The 15,492-nt window shown below is 39.5% G+C and overlaps 1 protein-coding gene across 7 annotated transcripts in view; it reads right to left on the bottom strand.

The window, feature by feature from the left end:
* Positions 1 to 954: 954 nt before the first annotated feature.
* Positions 955 to 15,492, bottom strand: part of EPS8 (epidermal growth factor receptor pathway substrate 8) — a 197,366-nt gene continuing 182,828 nt past the window's right edge. For all 7 annotated transcript variants that reach the window (XM_027541429.1, XM_027541433.1, XM_027541426.1 and 4 more), the window contains 4 exons: positions 13,842 to 14,064; positions 5,808 to 5,988; positions 4,466 to 4,595; positions 955 to 2,212 (listed from right to left, as the gene is read on the bottom strand). In XM_027541429.1, the coding sequence (XP_027397230.1) occupies positions 2,096 to 2,212; positions 4,466 to 4,595; positions 5,808 to 5,988; positions 13,842 to 14,064 (651 nt within the window). In that variant the 3' untranslated portion in view covers positions 955 to 2,095. The remainder of the gene's footprint in view (positions 2,213 to 4,465; positions 4,596 to 5,807; positions 5,989 to 13,841; positions 14,065 to 15,492) is intronic.

A 15,492-nucleotide genomic window follows, 5' to 3' on the forward strand; every position in this document is an offset into this window, starting at 1 on the left:
TGGGGGCAAGAGGAGAAGGGGACGACAGAGGATGAGATGGCTGGATGGCATCACTGAGTCGATGGACATGAGTCTGGGTGAACTCCGGGAGCTGGTGATGGACAGGGACACCTGGTGTGCTGTGATTCATGGGGTGACAAAGAGTCAGACACGACTGAGCGACTGAACTGAACTGAACTGACACTATACTACACACAGGTTATTTTAACTTTCCTATCCTAATTTATTTTGTCTTATTTCTACATTTTCAGATATTTTCCATAAGGGCTAAGTTATAAATGTGCATCAGGCAACTTCCTGGTGGTCCAATGGTTAGGACTCTCTGCTTCCACTGTAGGGGGAAGATGGGTTCAATCCTCAGTCAGGGGATTAAGGTCCTGCATTCCATGTGGTATGTCAAAAAACTTTTAATTAAAAACATTTAAAAATAAACAAATAATTGAAAAATAAATACATGTGCATCCATGCTTATGAAATGGGAAGATATACAACAATTATTATTCTAATGTTTGTCTCACTTTGTTTGAGGGACAGTGCTTTGGGGGAACTGAGAAATGGAAAACAAGAGCCTCTCTTATTCCTCATGATTTGGGGAAAATTAACCTCTAGGAAGCTAATCCTCCTATAATATCCAACTCACAGGTTACTGTAGCTCTCTAACAAGGCATTTATATGGCGGCATTTCATAATCACAAATGCGGGGTATAAGTTTGTTTCTACTGCTGGGATCAAGTGGACTTGATGGCAGAAGAAAATGTGATGAAATAAGAGGGGTGGAAGGAAGAGAAACAACTGAAGAAAGTAATCTAGAGCAGCTGTTACCCACTCAGAACTCCACTGGAAATCAGTTTAAAAAGGAAAAAACAAAAGTGGGCCTCTGTTTTTCCCATTCCACTCAACCGTGATCCCCACTCTTCATGCCAAAGGTCCCTTTTGCCAATGAGACACAAGCCATTTATTAACATACAGCAAATACTGTTTATTGCAGACTTTCCAGCTGACTCATGTGAAAAAGGCACTATGAAAATTAATGAATCTAGATAATCTCTCTAAATGGGTTTATGTTAAAATATACAACATTCTTACATAACATCTGTTTTATATATGTGAAATAATATAACATTTAATGACAAAAATCATGTTTCCAAAAATAACTTTGTTGAAGGTTAGGTCTCTTTCTTTTCTCTACCTAGAATCTTTCACAGGATCAAAATATGTGTAGATTATTTCTTAATATCAGAAAAACTTGACATGGATAAACACATAAGATGGCCTCAGTTTACTTTTAACTACTTATATCAATATTCAGAACTGGGGCCTTCATTAAGCAAAATACTGTAACACACACCAATGCAGGCTATTTCCTGTGACAGATTTTGAATGTACGTGACCTCTTTTACACTTGTGCTTTCTTAATATATAAGAACACAGTATAGATAATAAGTAGAGTATAAACTAAATCAAAATACAAGCTATACAAGGAATTGTGAGCAACAGAGCCGTGACAAATAAAATGTCTCAGGAATGTTCTAAAGGTTTCTATTTGTATGTCCAAGGCCTTGTTGTACTTTACAGTTCATTAAATGTTTCAATTTTTTTTAAACTGTTGGCATTAAGAACTTTAAATAAATCTAAATAGTCTATATGTCTAAGAAGAGACCTAAGTAAGCAGAGACTAGCCTAAAGCAAGCTACACCCTGGATGATACACAACACAGTCACAGGCAAACCTAAAAATATTTAGATTTTGAATCATGGGCATATCTATCTTTTTGCTTTGCTGCAATAAATAAATTCACCACTGTCAAAAATATCTGCTTATGCATTGAGACTGAGATGAAATAATTAATCCATTAAAGGAAACCTCACCTTGGTCGAATATGCAAAATATTTCCCAAGGTCAAAACTTCTGCTTAAAATTTTTAATTTTCATAAAAATAATGGGCCCAGAAGCAAGTCCTCTGCTTACTTAGGTTTGCATTGTTTCTTTATGGCGATAAATTCTGTATACCAAGAAAGAAGAATCTGACATTCCTTTCATGGCTTCTTAAAACAAAGCATGGTGGAAACATGCCAAGAATGATGGAATTTTGAAACTAATTAGTGATGCTTCCCTCATCAAAAGACTCCACTCCTGAGTCGCTTGCAGCAGCACTGATTTTTTCCTGTCGTCTTCGCATGATTTCTTGCAACTCAGAACTGCCACTGTTATCCTGAAAAACAAACATGGTTCAGACAAGATGGTTAGTGGTCTGTGAGGCTGCAGATCACGTAAGGAAATGGCTCAGGCTAAAAGTTCTTTGTGTTTTTCTTCTCACGTCTCTCGGCGGGGAACTGAAGGCTGCCCTTCACCATAAGTGATGGTTTGGACTCCACTAACCTCACTTTTTCACTGATAGTGTCTAAAGACCATTCATTCACCATGCTTTCACTTGAACATGTTAAAGGTAAATCAGTAATGCATGTGGAATGCTTTAGATTCCCTGGGAGAAAGAAGAGGTTGTATGAGCACAAAAAGATGCTAACTTATCAAAGAATGCTCTTTAGGTCAAGCAAGATATTCATCTATCTGCTGTAGGGGATTCTAAATCAGGCCCAAAGACTGGGCTCAGAAAACACCAAGTTTCCTCACACCAAAAGGTTCTGACCATCTGACATCTTGTTGGTTCTTGTCCTTTTGAAGTCTGACCTACAACCCCTATGCACCCACTATAATCCCCTTTCATCTACAGAAGTCTCTGGCGACACAGGTGAGTAAACAGTGAACTAGATACAAGAGAAGGGCATGATGGGAAGGTGCCTGGGGAAGATGCAGAACCTTAGGTAACAAGTCTCTGCCTCCATTCACATCCAGAGGAAGAGGAACAAGAGGCCAGGAGGACATGGGCAGTCAGGGAAAACGATAGCAATAGGGAGTCAGGACTGAAGGAACTCAGAAGTGTTAGGATTATGGAACTTACTTAACCCTTAACATTCTCAATAAAAACAGAATGCATAATTGTAACTAAACAGCCTGAGGAAAGATATAATCCTGACTCATATTCAACAGACAGAAAGCCTAATATAGAACCAAGAAAGATCAATGTGGTAGGAAAAAATTTCAAGGGAAAAATTTCTCCTGACTGAGAATGGTTATAGGGTTGCATGCACGAGGCTATTTTAGTTCATTATTTAACTGCTGAATTTATACAATATACCTGCTAGAGATAATTGTGTATTGATTTCACACCAAAGCCTATATCCTTTCATCTGAATCTGAGTTTAATTTTCATGAAAGCTATTAAGAGCTGTGAGATGTAACAGTTAGAAACTACTACCCTTACATAGCCCATGTTAAGCAGAGAAGGATATTGGAAGCTTAAGTATATCCAATCTAGAAAAAATTTATTCTCCTGCTTTCACAGAAACAACTATAACTAAGGAATAAATAAATAAAAATAACTAATATTTTCTCTCTGATTGTTTATATGTATAAGCAGGTCTAGGCTTATCTGATAGCTCAGCTGGTAAAGAATCTGCCTGCAATGCAGGAGACCTGGGTTTGATCCCTGGGTTGGGAAGATCCCCTGGAGAAGGGAAAGGCTACCCACTCCAGTATTCCTGGGCTTCCCTTGAGGCTCAGCTGGTAAACAATCTGCCTGCAACGTGGGAGACCTAGATTTGATCCCTGGGTTGGGAAGATCCCCTGGAGAAGGGAAAGGCTACCCACTCCAGTATTATGGCCCGGAGAATTCCCTGAACAGTATAGTCCATGGGACTCTAAAGAGTTGGACACGACTGAGCAACTTTCAGTTCACTAAGCAGGCCTAAGGCATACAGCCACGTTTTAACACTTTATAACCTCTAACCTGGGTTTCCCTGGTGGCTCAGTGGTAAAGAATCTGCCTGCCAATACAGGAGATGCAGGTTTGATCCCTGGGTTGGGAAGATCCTCTGAAGAAGGAAAGGGCAATCGACTCCAGTATTTTGCCCTGGAAATCCCATGGGCAGAGGAGCCTGGTGGGCTGCAGTCCGTGGGGTCACAGAAGAGTCAGAGACAACTTAGCAACTAAACAACAGCAATCTCTAACTTGCTAGAATCTACAAACTAAATGTTAAGGACAGGCAAAAATTTTCTGGCCTCTTAGGTCATTTATTCACTTGAAGTAAATGAGTAAATAAAATTCCTATAGGAGTAGTTAGCACATACAAAATTAAAGCATTAGGCTTTTTATTAGACATCCCAAAATACATGAAGTTCAAGCTTCATTTTGCAGGCACACTTAAAATAAATTAATCTCCCTAAAAGTGGTCACTGATGACTCCAGTAACAGATTATTAAACCTGATTCAAGTTGAATTCAGCTCTGTATGAAAGGCAAAGAGAGTGACCAATATGGACACAAACATTATTTCCAGAGCTTTCAAACTGCAGTCCACCCTCATGACTAATACAGAAAAACACCATCTTGGGTTGATAAGTCATACCTCCAATGCAGCTTTCTGAACAGTGATTTGGCTAAAGACTCTGGCCCCTTCCGGGCAGACGGTTCTCAGTTCATCTTTATTGAGAGAGAAAAGCTGTGCACCATTTAATACTCCAAGACTATTAACAGTCCTGAGAAAACAAAAGAAAGAAAAGAAAAAAACAGAGCATTAAAAATACTGTCTGAACTTGTGGTGGCCAAGGGGCAGGGACGAACTGAGAGTCTGGCGTTGGTAGATGCAAACTAAGATAGGATGGATAAGCAACAAAGTCCTACTGTAGAGCACAGGGACTATATTCAGCATCCTGGGGTAAACCGTAGTGGAAAAGAATATAAAAAAGAACGTACACAGATGCATAGCTAAGCCACTTTGCTTATAGCAGAAATTAACACGACACTGTAGATCAACTATATTTATATAAAAATAAATTATACATACATACATACATACAAACTGTCTAGAAAAAACAAAAGAAAATTTCTGGTCCTCTACAATCTCTCTTCTCCAGGTGTTCTATACACTGAAAATCATAAATGGTACTAGAGTGCTTAGGGGAATGACAGGGGGCTAGCTTGGTAATGACCTTGAGGTCATTATCACTAAAAAAAAAGATCACTAACCATAAACTATCAAAAAAGCACTATCTGGGTTTATTATTCTTATTATGTAGCAGCAATTCCTTGAAATGTGGTGTTTTGTAGAAGGAATAGATAACTTTCTAGCAGTTGGGCAACTGACTAACCAGCATGCCTCATTCTTTTCAGTCATAGGTGAGTCCCATGTGTCAGGTTCTCTTGAATACGTATTGTTCAAAGAGTTCAAATACACATGTTCAAATACGTGTACCAAATATACACAAAATATTTACAATTTTTTAATAGAAAAATAGAAACTTCCCTATGGAGTTCTGAAAGGAAAAGCTCTATTAGGTTATAACCCAGGATAAGTAATGTCAGCTATTTTTTATTTGCTTGGGACCTACATGCTGCAGCGGGAGGAAAGTTTCTGCTTTGTGTCCTCTGTGGCCTAGGGAGTCTAGGTTAAGACCACAGTCTACACATGTGACCTTCTGAAGGATAAAGACAGCTGCCAACAGATTGCTTTAGAAGCCAAAGATGAACAGACCCCACCATCTAGAAAATGGGGTGCCAACAAAAGACAGTTATTTCCGCATCTTGCAATTCGTTTTTTAGCTATAAATGGCTAGAGTCATTTCCTAAGTATAATGGATACAGCTTGGGTTCTCACATTTTCTAGGAATCACTTGTGCATCTTAGTGATCAAATTGAAAACACTGCATGTTTTACGCACAGAACTGTAAAGGATTCCCAGAGAGACTTACACAGGGTTGAAGCCCTTTGACTGCAACCACGTCTTCACTTCCTCTGGGGTGGAGTCATAAGTGATATTGACAACTGGCACATTCTGCCGTGGCACGTGGAATTTCTTCTGGGCGGCGCTCCGACCAATGGTCAGTCTGTGGATAAGTTCATCCTGCACTTCCTCCATCTGAGATTTCCTCCCTAGATACCAACACAGAGGAGGTTATTTTATTTTTTAAAGCTCCAACAACTCACTCTCTCCAGAACTCCAATGCCAACAATCTTATGACCCCAGCAGGGCTGACAATCTAGTATTCCTCCTATCTTCCCTTTCATTCTCACCAAGCATACACTTCATAATCAATTATTAAAATCACTCCCTGTTTCTTCTCTGTCTTCATTGTATTCATTTGGCAAGACCCCCACCCTTGTTAAATCTCACTTTTGTATTCTGTGCTACACCTGCACACCGAATAGAAGCCAACAGTGCTGAGTGAGCTCATGTTAATTTCATGATCATGAACCTCCACTGGGCGGTTAATGCTCCCTGATAATCATACTACATTTCCCGAGGCCAGTGGTTTTCAACTGGGTGGGGGATTTTGACTCCAGGGGACATCTGACAACAGCCAGAGACATTTGGAAGATGTCACAAATGGGGGTCAAGAAAGAAGGAAGCTATAATCATGCAGTGAGTAGAAGCCTGACATAACAAGACAGGCTGCAATGCACGCAGGTCAGTCTCCTATAGCAGAGAATTACACAGCCTCAAACGTCCACAGGGCTCAAGGTGAGAAATCCCACCCTGGACCATACAATTGCCTGCTGTTAGACAAACATTTCCTATGTTCTTCCTTCTGTGAACCTCCCAACACCCAGTCTCCAATCCTCACCCTGAGCTGATGATCTCATTTTCATCATTTCTGAGTAAAATAAAGAAGTTAAACTTAGATCCCTAAGTTTCCTCAGCAGCTCTCCCCGCTAAGATTCCCTAGTAGCTCTCCTCACCACCAGCACTTTTCCTGTACACTCTGCCAGCTGTCCTTCTATTACATTATAGACAAGTGACTCCTCAGTCCTCAGGCAACCCCTCTACAAGTGCACTAGACGCTACGTCCTCTATTTAAATCCTCTGACAGTAATTTCCCCCTGCTTCTTCCATGTTATCAATTTTCCTCTGACTGAATCATTTCAACCAATTACAAACATGCTATTATTTTGTTACTTCTCTCACATCTAAATAAGTTCCTTTTTTACTAAGATTTTTAAGTGGACCATTTTTAAAGTCGTTACTGAACTTGCTGCAATACTGCTTCTGCTTTTATGTTTTGGTTTTGTGGCCGTGAGGCATATGGGATCTTAGCTAGCTTCCTGAGTGAGGATCAAACCTGCACCCCCTGCATTGGAAAGTGAAGTCTTAACCACCGGACTGCCAGGGAAATCCCTAAATAAGCCCTTTCTTAACCCCATGTCCCCTCTCAGCTACTCCCATTTCTCTGCTCCTCTTTTAGCAAAACTAAAAAATCTGTCCAGACTAGCCTACTGAAACTCCTATTCTTCAGTTTCCTCTTAAATTCACTGGAATTAGGCTATTGGTGCATCTCTCCACATCATTTTGCTAAAATCCAGTGGTTGATTCCCAATGATTTACTTATGTCATCCATCAGCAACATTTGAAGAAGGCAATTCCTCCTTGAAACACCTTCTTATGGCCTTCAGGACACACACATGCTCTGATTTTCCTGTCTCACAGGCCTCAGTATCCTATTCTCGGAATTGTTTCATCTCCCTAACTCTCCAGGGCTCAGTCCTTAGATCTCTTTTCTTGATGCACTCTCTGCATCAATGATCACTGCGGGTGGTCTCATGGCTTTAAACACCATTTAAAAGCTGGTGACTACCCAAATTATTTCTGCAGTCCAGGTTGGTCCTCAGAACTCTAGACTCATATTATACCAACTCTCTACTTGATATATTCATTTGGATGTCTACTAGATATCTCAAATGTAACATGTCTACACTGGAATGACTCATCTTTTCCTGAAGCTTGCTTTTATGCTAGTTAGTTAGGAATTCTATTTTTCCAGTGCCTCCAGCAAAATACCACTGAAGTATGCCGGATTCCCCTTTGCCTTCAATTACATCCAATCCACTGGCAAAACTTGTTGGTCCTACCATAGAAGATGCCACACATCCAACCACTTCACTCCATCTTTTTTCTGTTGCCAAGCTTGGTCTGATCCACCAGCCTGTTCACAGATCTCTCTGCTGCTTCTCTCCATGACCCCACCCTTTGTTCCTCATTCTTTTCTCAATACAACAGCTAAGTTGATCCTTTTAAAATCTTAGTCAGAGACATACACATACATATTTGTAGTATATCACCTTCAAGGATTAAGTACAAAGAACTGATACAGTAATCCAATTTAACTAACTTGGCAAGTGACAGTGACTTAGTCACTAAGGGAGCTTTTGTGACCACTCTTCTGATTCTTTTTTTTCAGGGAGAGTATTTCAGAAAGTATTTGGTGTCCCTGGGAAATAAGTGAAACTGTGAAATAATAAGATAGTGTTATTTTAGCCTAATTTTTTTTTAATTCCTCAAGTACCCAGGAAAGCTTTTGAAGAAAAAAGAAGTCAAAAGAAAGAGAAATAAGTGAAAGGAAGAGAGAGAAGGAGGGAGGATGAGAGGCTAGAGAGAGAGGGAATATTACCAATGGTTACATTTAGCTAATACACAGCATGCATTTTATTAGTTAACTCTTTTAAATCACTACGATTTAGTCACACTGCCATACAACAGAGGAGAACATCTCAAAGAAATAATAAAAAAAAGTATCACCACACTAAAAGATTTATTTCCTTATCTGTTGACTTAGCCATCTCCAGTCTAAAGTACAACCTCTTTCCAGGGAATATAAAAACCTCTTGTGATGTGTTCCTGGCTTTGGTTTCCACTTGCAATGTTCTAGTACATAACAACACACTAGACTACCTTTACACCTCTCTAAAACAACACTTCTTATATTACTAAAGATTAAACTCAAATAAAAGGAGTAACATTTTAAAGGAAGCAGAAGACATGCAAAACAACTAAAGTATTGATCTCTTCAAAAGTGAGAAGAGGAGAGCCTTTTTGAAAACTATGATGAATAGAACTGAATAGCTTATACGACAATAGAAAACAATAGAAAGGGGAAGATTAGAGATCTCAAGAAAATTAGAGATATCAAGGGAACATTTCATGCAAAGATGGGCACAATTAAGGACAGAAGTGGTATGGACCTAACAGAAGCAGAAGATATTAAGAAGAGGTGGCAAGAACACACAGAAGAACTATACAAAAAAGATCTTCATGACCCAGATAATCACAATGGTGTGATCACTCCCCTAGAGCCAGACATGCTGCAGTGAGAAGTCAAATGGGCTTTAGGAAGCATCACTACGAACAAAGCTAGTGTCCATCACCTAGCTGGAGGTGATGGAATTCCAGCTGAGCTATTTCAAATCCTGAAAGACGATGCTGTGAAAGTGCTGCACCCAATATGCCAGCAAATTTGGAAAACTCAACAATGGCCACAGGACTGGAAAAGATCAGTTCTCATTCCAGTCTCAAAGAAAGGCACTGCCAAAGAATGTTCCAACTACCACACAATTGCACTCATCTCACACACTAGCAAAGTAATGCTCAAAATTCTCCAAGCTAGGCTTCAACAGTAAGTGAACAGGGAAATTCTAGATGTTCAAGCTGGATTTAGAAAAGAAAGAGGAATCAGAGATCAAACTGCCAACATCCACTGGATCATAGAAAAAGCAAGAGAATTTCAGAAAAACATCTACTTCTGTTTCATTGACTACGCTAAAGCCTTTGACTGTGTGGATCACAACAAACTGTGGAAAACTCTTAAAGAGATGGAAATACCAGACCACTTTACCTGCCTCCTGAGAAATCTGTATGCAGGTCAACAGTTAGAACTGGACATGGAACAATGGACTGGTTCCAAATTGGGAAAGGAGTACATCAAGGCTGTATATTGTCACCCTGTTTATTTAATTTATATGCAGAGTACATCACACAAAATAATGGGCTGGAAGAAGCACAAGCTGGAATCAAGATTCCCAGGAGAAATATCAATAATCTCAGATATGCAGATGACACCACCTTTATGGCAGAAAGCAAAAAGGAACTAAAGAACCTCTTGATGAAAGTGAAAGAGGAGAGTGAAAAAGTTGGCTTAAAACTCAACATTCAAAAAACTAATATCATGGCATCTGGTCCTATTACTTTATGGAAAATAGATAGGGAAACAATGGAAACAGTGTCAGACTTTGTTTTCTTGGGCTCCAAAATCACTGCAGATGGTGAGTGCAGCCAATGAAATTAAAAGACACTTGCTCCTTGGAAGAAAAGCTATGACCAACCTAGATAGCATATTAAAAAGCAGAGACATTACTTTGCCAACAAAGGCCTGTATAGTCAAAGCTATGAATTTTCCAGTAGTCACATATGGATGTGAGAGTTGGACCATAAAGAAAAATGAGTGCCAAAGAATAGATGCTTTTAAATTGTGATGCTGGATAAGACTCTTGAGAATTGCTTGGATGGCAAGGAAAACCAACCAGTCAATCCTAAAGAAAATCAACCCTGGATATTCATTGGAAGGATTGACCCTGAAGCTGAAGCTCCAATACTTTGGCCATCTGATGCCAGGTACTGACTCATTAGAAATGACCCTGATGCTGGGAAAGATTGAAGGCAGGAGGAGAAGGGGATGACAGAAGATAAGATGGTTGGCTGGCATTACCAACTCAAGGGGACATGAGATTGTGCAAGCTCCGGAAGTTGGTGATGGGCAGCAAAGCCTAGTGTGCTGCACTCCATGGGGTCACAAAGAGTCAGACACGACTGAGGGACTGAACTGAACTGAACTGAGCTCATATGACCCAAGGATCCAGCAGCTGGTTTGAATCAATGGACCTGTTGCCTTTTTTTCCTTGTCCATGGCTATCTGGTAACATTTTTATGGGTGAGTATTCAAATTACAGCTCCTTCAATTTTATTCTTATCAGAAGTCTTATCAGGCTTATCAGAGACCATATGCAGAGAACATAGGTAGCACAAAATGTATATTTGAAAGAAACCAGGCTACCAATAAAGAAATGTGTCTGTTTGCTTCGAAAAGACTGTTGAGAAGCCCCAACATTCATTCAGAAGAAATGTTCTCCAAAAAGTACTCACAAAGATAAAAAATGATCAAGAGAATATTTGTTTTACCCAAAGGATTATCTTTATTTACTGACAAACTATTTTTTGAGCTATCTCTAAAAGGAACGTTATATAAGTAAATGTAGAATGTTACTAGTTTAAGAAAACAGGTACAAGTGTTAATTTGGGGAGAGATGTTTATGTTTTACATACCAATGTCACCCTTTTACTTATGAAAAACAGACTTAAAAATGATGAGTCACAATTATCAGGAGAGTTCTCTATCTTTAAAGAATTCTAACCATGCCTCTTTCCCATCAGGTTATTCTTAGTTTCTTAGACTAGGACAAAGAACAAATTGTCCCAGCCCACAGACTGTTCCAAAATTGGTCCTGGATGCCTATGAACCCTGATCCCAGGCCTGGAAAAAAGTGCCACCGTGTCAAAGATTACTGCACTGACGTATCAGAGAAGGGAGATATTATAAACTGGTGCTAAGAATGAAGAAACTCTCTGACAGCAATATTTTCCTTAGGGAAATCAACAAAAACATTTATAGAACTTTCTCATCTCTAAACTGTGTCTTTACTGTCTGAAAAAAAAAGAAAAGCAACCTTTTAAAAAAATACACGGAAATGTAGCCAGTTTAAAATTTAGTAGCCAATTATACACACACTCTCAACCACACACGTGTGCAGACATAGTTGTTTTTGCTGCACAGAAAATGTTCATCATTTTTCCATTAGTTTCTTTGGTAAAGTCAAGATATGGGTAAGAAGGTAATTTAAAAGTTAATGTACTTTAGTTAAGAAAGTAATGTATAAAAGTAGGTTTGTGCTTATTGTATTTAACCAGAACTTCTAGAACAATTAAACAGTAATAGTTTCAGTGTCTTCTTTTAAAAAAACTCTTAATTTATCAAGAAGGACCACAACTGAATAGATGGGGCTATGATTTACCAAGATGAAAACCTGAATCTCATGTATCCCATCCAGCTATAAAGTTAATAGTTCAAGACATGTATCTGGATGCCAGAGACGAGATTTCACACGGAGATGAATTTTCGAGTTACTCCAACAGTATAAACAATAATGAAATAAAGAAAATAGAGTGATCATCTACAGTAAAAGTATGTTTATATGAGAAAAGAACAGAATTCAGAACTAATTATATTAAGCTAGTGTGATTGTGTGTGTGTGTGTGTGTGTGTGTGTGTGTGTGTGTGTATACACCATATATGTGACAGGGACAGAGTAAAGGGATGAAAGAAAGTGAAAGTGTTAGTCGCTCAGTCCAACTCTTTGTGACTCCACGGACTGTGGCCCGTTAGGTTCTGAAGTCCTAGGAATGCTCCAGGTAAGAATACTGAAGTGGGTAGCCATTTCCTTCTCTAGGGTATCTTCCCTACCCAGTTGTCAAACCTGGGCTTCCCACATCGCAGGCTTTATCATCTGAGCCACCAGGGAAGCCAAATAGGTGATTAAATAGTTAATCCCACTAGAGGATTGTAAGTAAAAACTATGGGAGACCCCTGTAAGTTAATGATTACTCGGGAAAGTAGCTTTGCTTAACCACAAAACCAAGCAGACATACTTAGCAACAAAACCATGCAACAGAAGCACGAGACATGTCCCCAAACAATAAAACAATGGTGGCATGGGACCCACATCCTGCCAGCGAGCTCAGTAAATCAGTGATCACGCATACATAAACAATAGTTTGTGGACCTAGTTTTACGAGGCAGGGACAAGAAAACTCCCCTGCCCGACCCGGAAGAGGAGCTGATAATGGAAGCATGACGTCCACTCAACAAAGACAAAGAAGTTCTTTTTCCCCTCCTGATGTTTCCTTTGATTATAAAACTGTAGCCCAGTAAGTTCTTGGGGCAGGGTATCTCTCGTCCACCAGTTCATAAGCCTCACAAGTGTCCTATTCTAATAGATCACTTTTTATCTGTCTCTGTGCCTCTCGCTGAATTCTTTTTCTGCACTGAGACATAGAGGACTATGGTACTAGAGCTCTTCGGAGCCCCTGAACCAACACCCAACAGTTTCAGATATATATTTAGGCTTCCCTGGTGGCTCAGATGGTAAAGAATCTGTCTGCAATCTGGGAGACCTGGGTTTGATCCCTGGGTCAGGAAGATCCCCTGGAGAAGGAACTGGCAACCCAATCCAGTATTCTTGCCTGAGAAATGCCATGGACAGAGGAGTCTGGTGGGCTAGAGTCAGATATTATGGGTTTACAACGAGTCAGATATTAAAGTATAGAGAAAATGATTACATTGTTGAAGGTCTCATGGCCAGCAAGTGATGTTTCACTATACAGACTCAAGCCTGTCTGGCTTCAGAGTCTGCATTCAGCCACCACAATATATTGGAATATGTGTAGAAATACACACATTAGAGAGTAAAGAGGACTTCCTGTTTCTTAGAATTACTTGGAGGATGAGAAATGAGATATAAGGGACTTTGCAATCAGTGAAGCACCATGCAAGTATAAAGGACTATTAAATATACTTAATAATATTTATTACCAGCAGAGGGGCTTCCCTAGTGGCTCAGTGGTAAGGAATCCCTGCAATGTAGGAGCTGCAGGAGACGCACGTTCAATCCCTGGGTCAGGAAGATTCCCTGGAGGAGGGCATGGCAGTTCACTCCAGTATTCTTGCCTGGAGAATTCCATGGACAGAGGAGCCTGGCGGGCTACAGTCCACAGAGTCACAGAGTCGGACATGACTGAAGTGACTTAGCATACACCAGCAGAAACAACACTCAAAACTTTTTACCTAGTAGTGCTTGTAATTCACAGGAGAAACTGAGTATTTTTGCCTCCCGGGGAAACTTACGGTCCACAGGAACTTGTTTTTGTCGCTGGCTGTCTCGCACAATACTGCCACCACTGTCGCTGGAGCTGCTGTTTTGACGGGTTATGTTTGCCGGGAGCTTTGACACAGGAATAGGTGCTGGAGTGGAAGGTGGGAGGGGAACAGGGACAGGAGCTGGTGTTGGAGGAGGTGACGGGGCAGAAGGAATGTCGGTTGCTCTTGGGCCATACTCCATTCTTTGTTTCTACAAAGAAACAAATAATTTATTCAGAATTGTGAAGATATAAACCTAGGCTAGGAAAATAAATCATATTTTGGATGTTGTTTTGGCTATGTATTTGTAAACTTACTTGCAGATCCACAGCAAATTTGTGGGTGTGTTAATGTACACACATGCACACATATAACCCTCCAATCCTACATGATGCAGCAATTATTAAAAATTACTTTTAAATATTCTACACATTTGTTCAGAATCAAAATGTAAATTCAGCAGTCAAAAGTGTATACTAATAGCAAACAGGAGTACTAATGACAGTAATAAATGACAAGAAAACTAAATTTGAACCAGGAATCATACAACAGCAGGGTAGGCGAAAGATTTCTGATATCAACAATATAAGGCATTAGTTACTCCTTATTTTAAATGTATGTTTTATTCAAAAGTGTTTAATTCTGTTATTTCCAAGTAATTTTCTAAAAAGAGGCACAATATTTCAATAGGTAAAAGGACTATGCTTTAAAATAAACAATTTTAAAATACTGTTAATTTTTTCAAACCATAACCTTTTGGCCATCATCTTAAAGCTAATTTGTTAAATTTCTTGTTAAAAATAGGAATGTGGTGAGGGTCGTGAGATAATCTTTAAGTGTTTATGACTACATCTCAAAGCATATTATTAGAAAAAAAAGGTCACGTGGGGATTTGCATTTTAAAAGGTAGATGTGACAGAATATATAACTTTCAGTTATTTTTAAATGATTTAGGCTATTATAAAATAATATTTATATATCTATTCCCTATTAAACTAAAAACAATACTTAAAGCTTTAAACAAAACCTGTATTAGAATAAGTTCCAAATTCTCAAAAGGCAATTTTTTGGATCTGCTCAAAGCCACACAGAAATGACTTATAATTTAGGTAAAGTTTAGATACAGTACTGGCACAATTCTAATTATTCTCAAATTCAGGATTAGCCGATAAAATGCAAAAAGCAAGCCTTTTGGTAATCTGGTTCTTTGTCTAGAACAGTTTTTTAATTTCTAAATTGGCCCAAATATAAGGCAGTGTTGATTTTAAAAGAGGCCTTCCCAATTTCCACAGAGATCAAAAATATCAACACACACCACACACATTCATCACTCTTTCTTAAGAAACAACACACCATCCTCAGAGGCACCGTCACCGCAAATGAGTAACACCTGTGGAAACCAGATGGGGACGCAGCACCGGTTCACTGCTGTCTCTTTAAAAGCTTCCATACACCCACCGTGGGTAGGGGAGGCAGGAGGGTTATGAGCCAAGGATGGGAGAAGAACTGAGAGCAAAGTTCATCCTGCTGCTGTTTCTTGGAGGGGGATGGGAGTGAGGAGGAGTTAAATTCACAGAGCAAGCCATGGAGTCAGATGGGAGAGAAACAGACTTTGCCGGCTCCTCCACATCCAAGGCCT

This window comes from Bos indicus x Bos taurus, chromosome 5, assembly GCF_003369695.1.
Source record: "Bos indicus x Bos taurus breed Angus x Brahman F1 hybrid chromosome 5, Bos_hybrid_MaternalHap_v2.0, whole genome shotgun sequence".
In the NCBI taxonomy this organism is placed as follows: domain Eukaryota; kingdom Metazoa; phylum Chordata; class Mammalia; order Artiodactyla; family Bovidae; genus Bos; species Bos indicus x Bos taurus.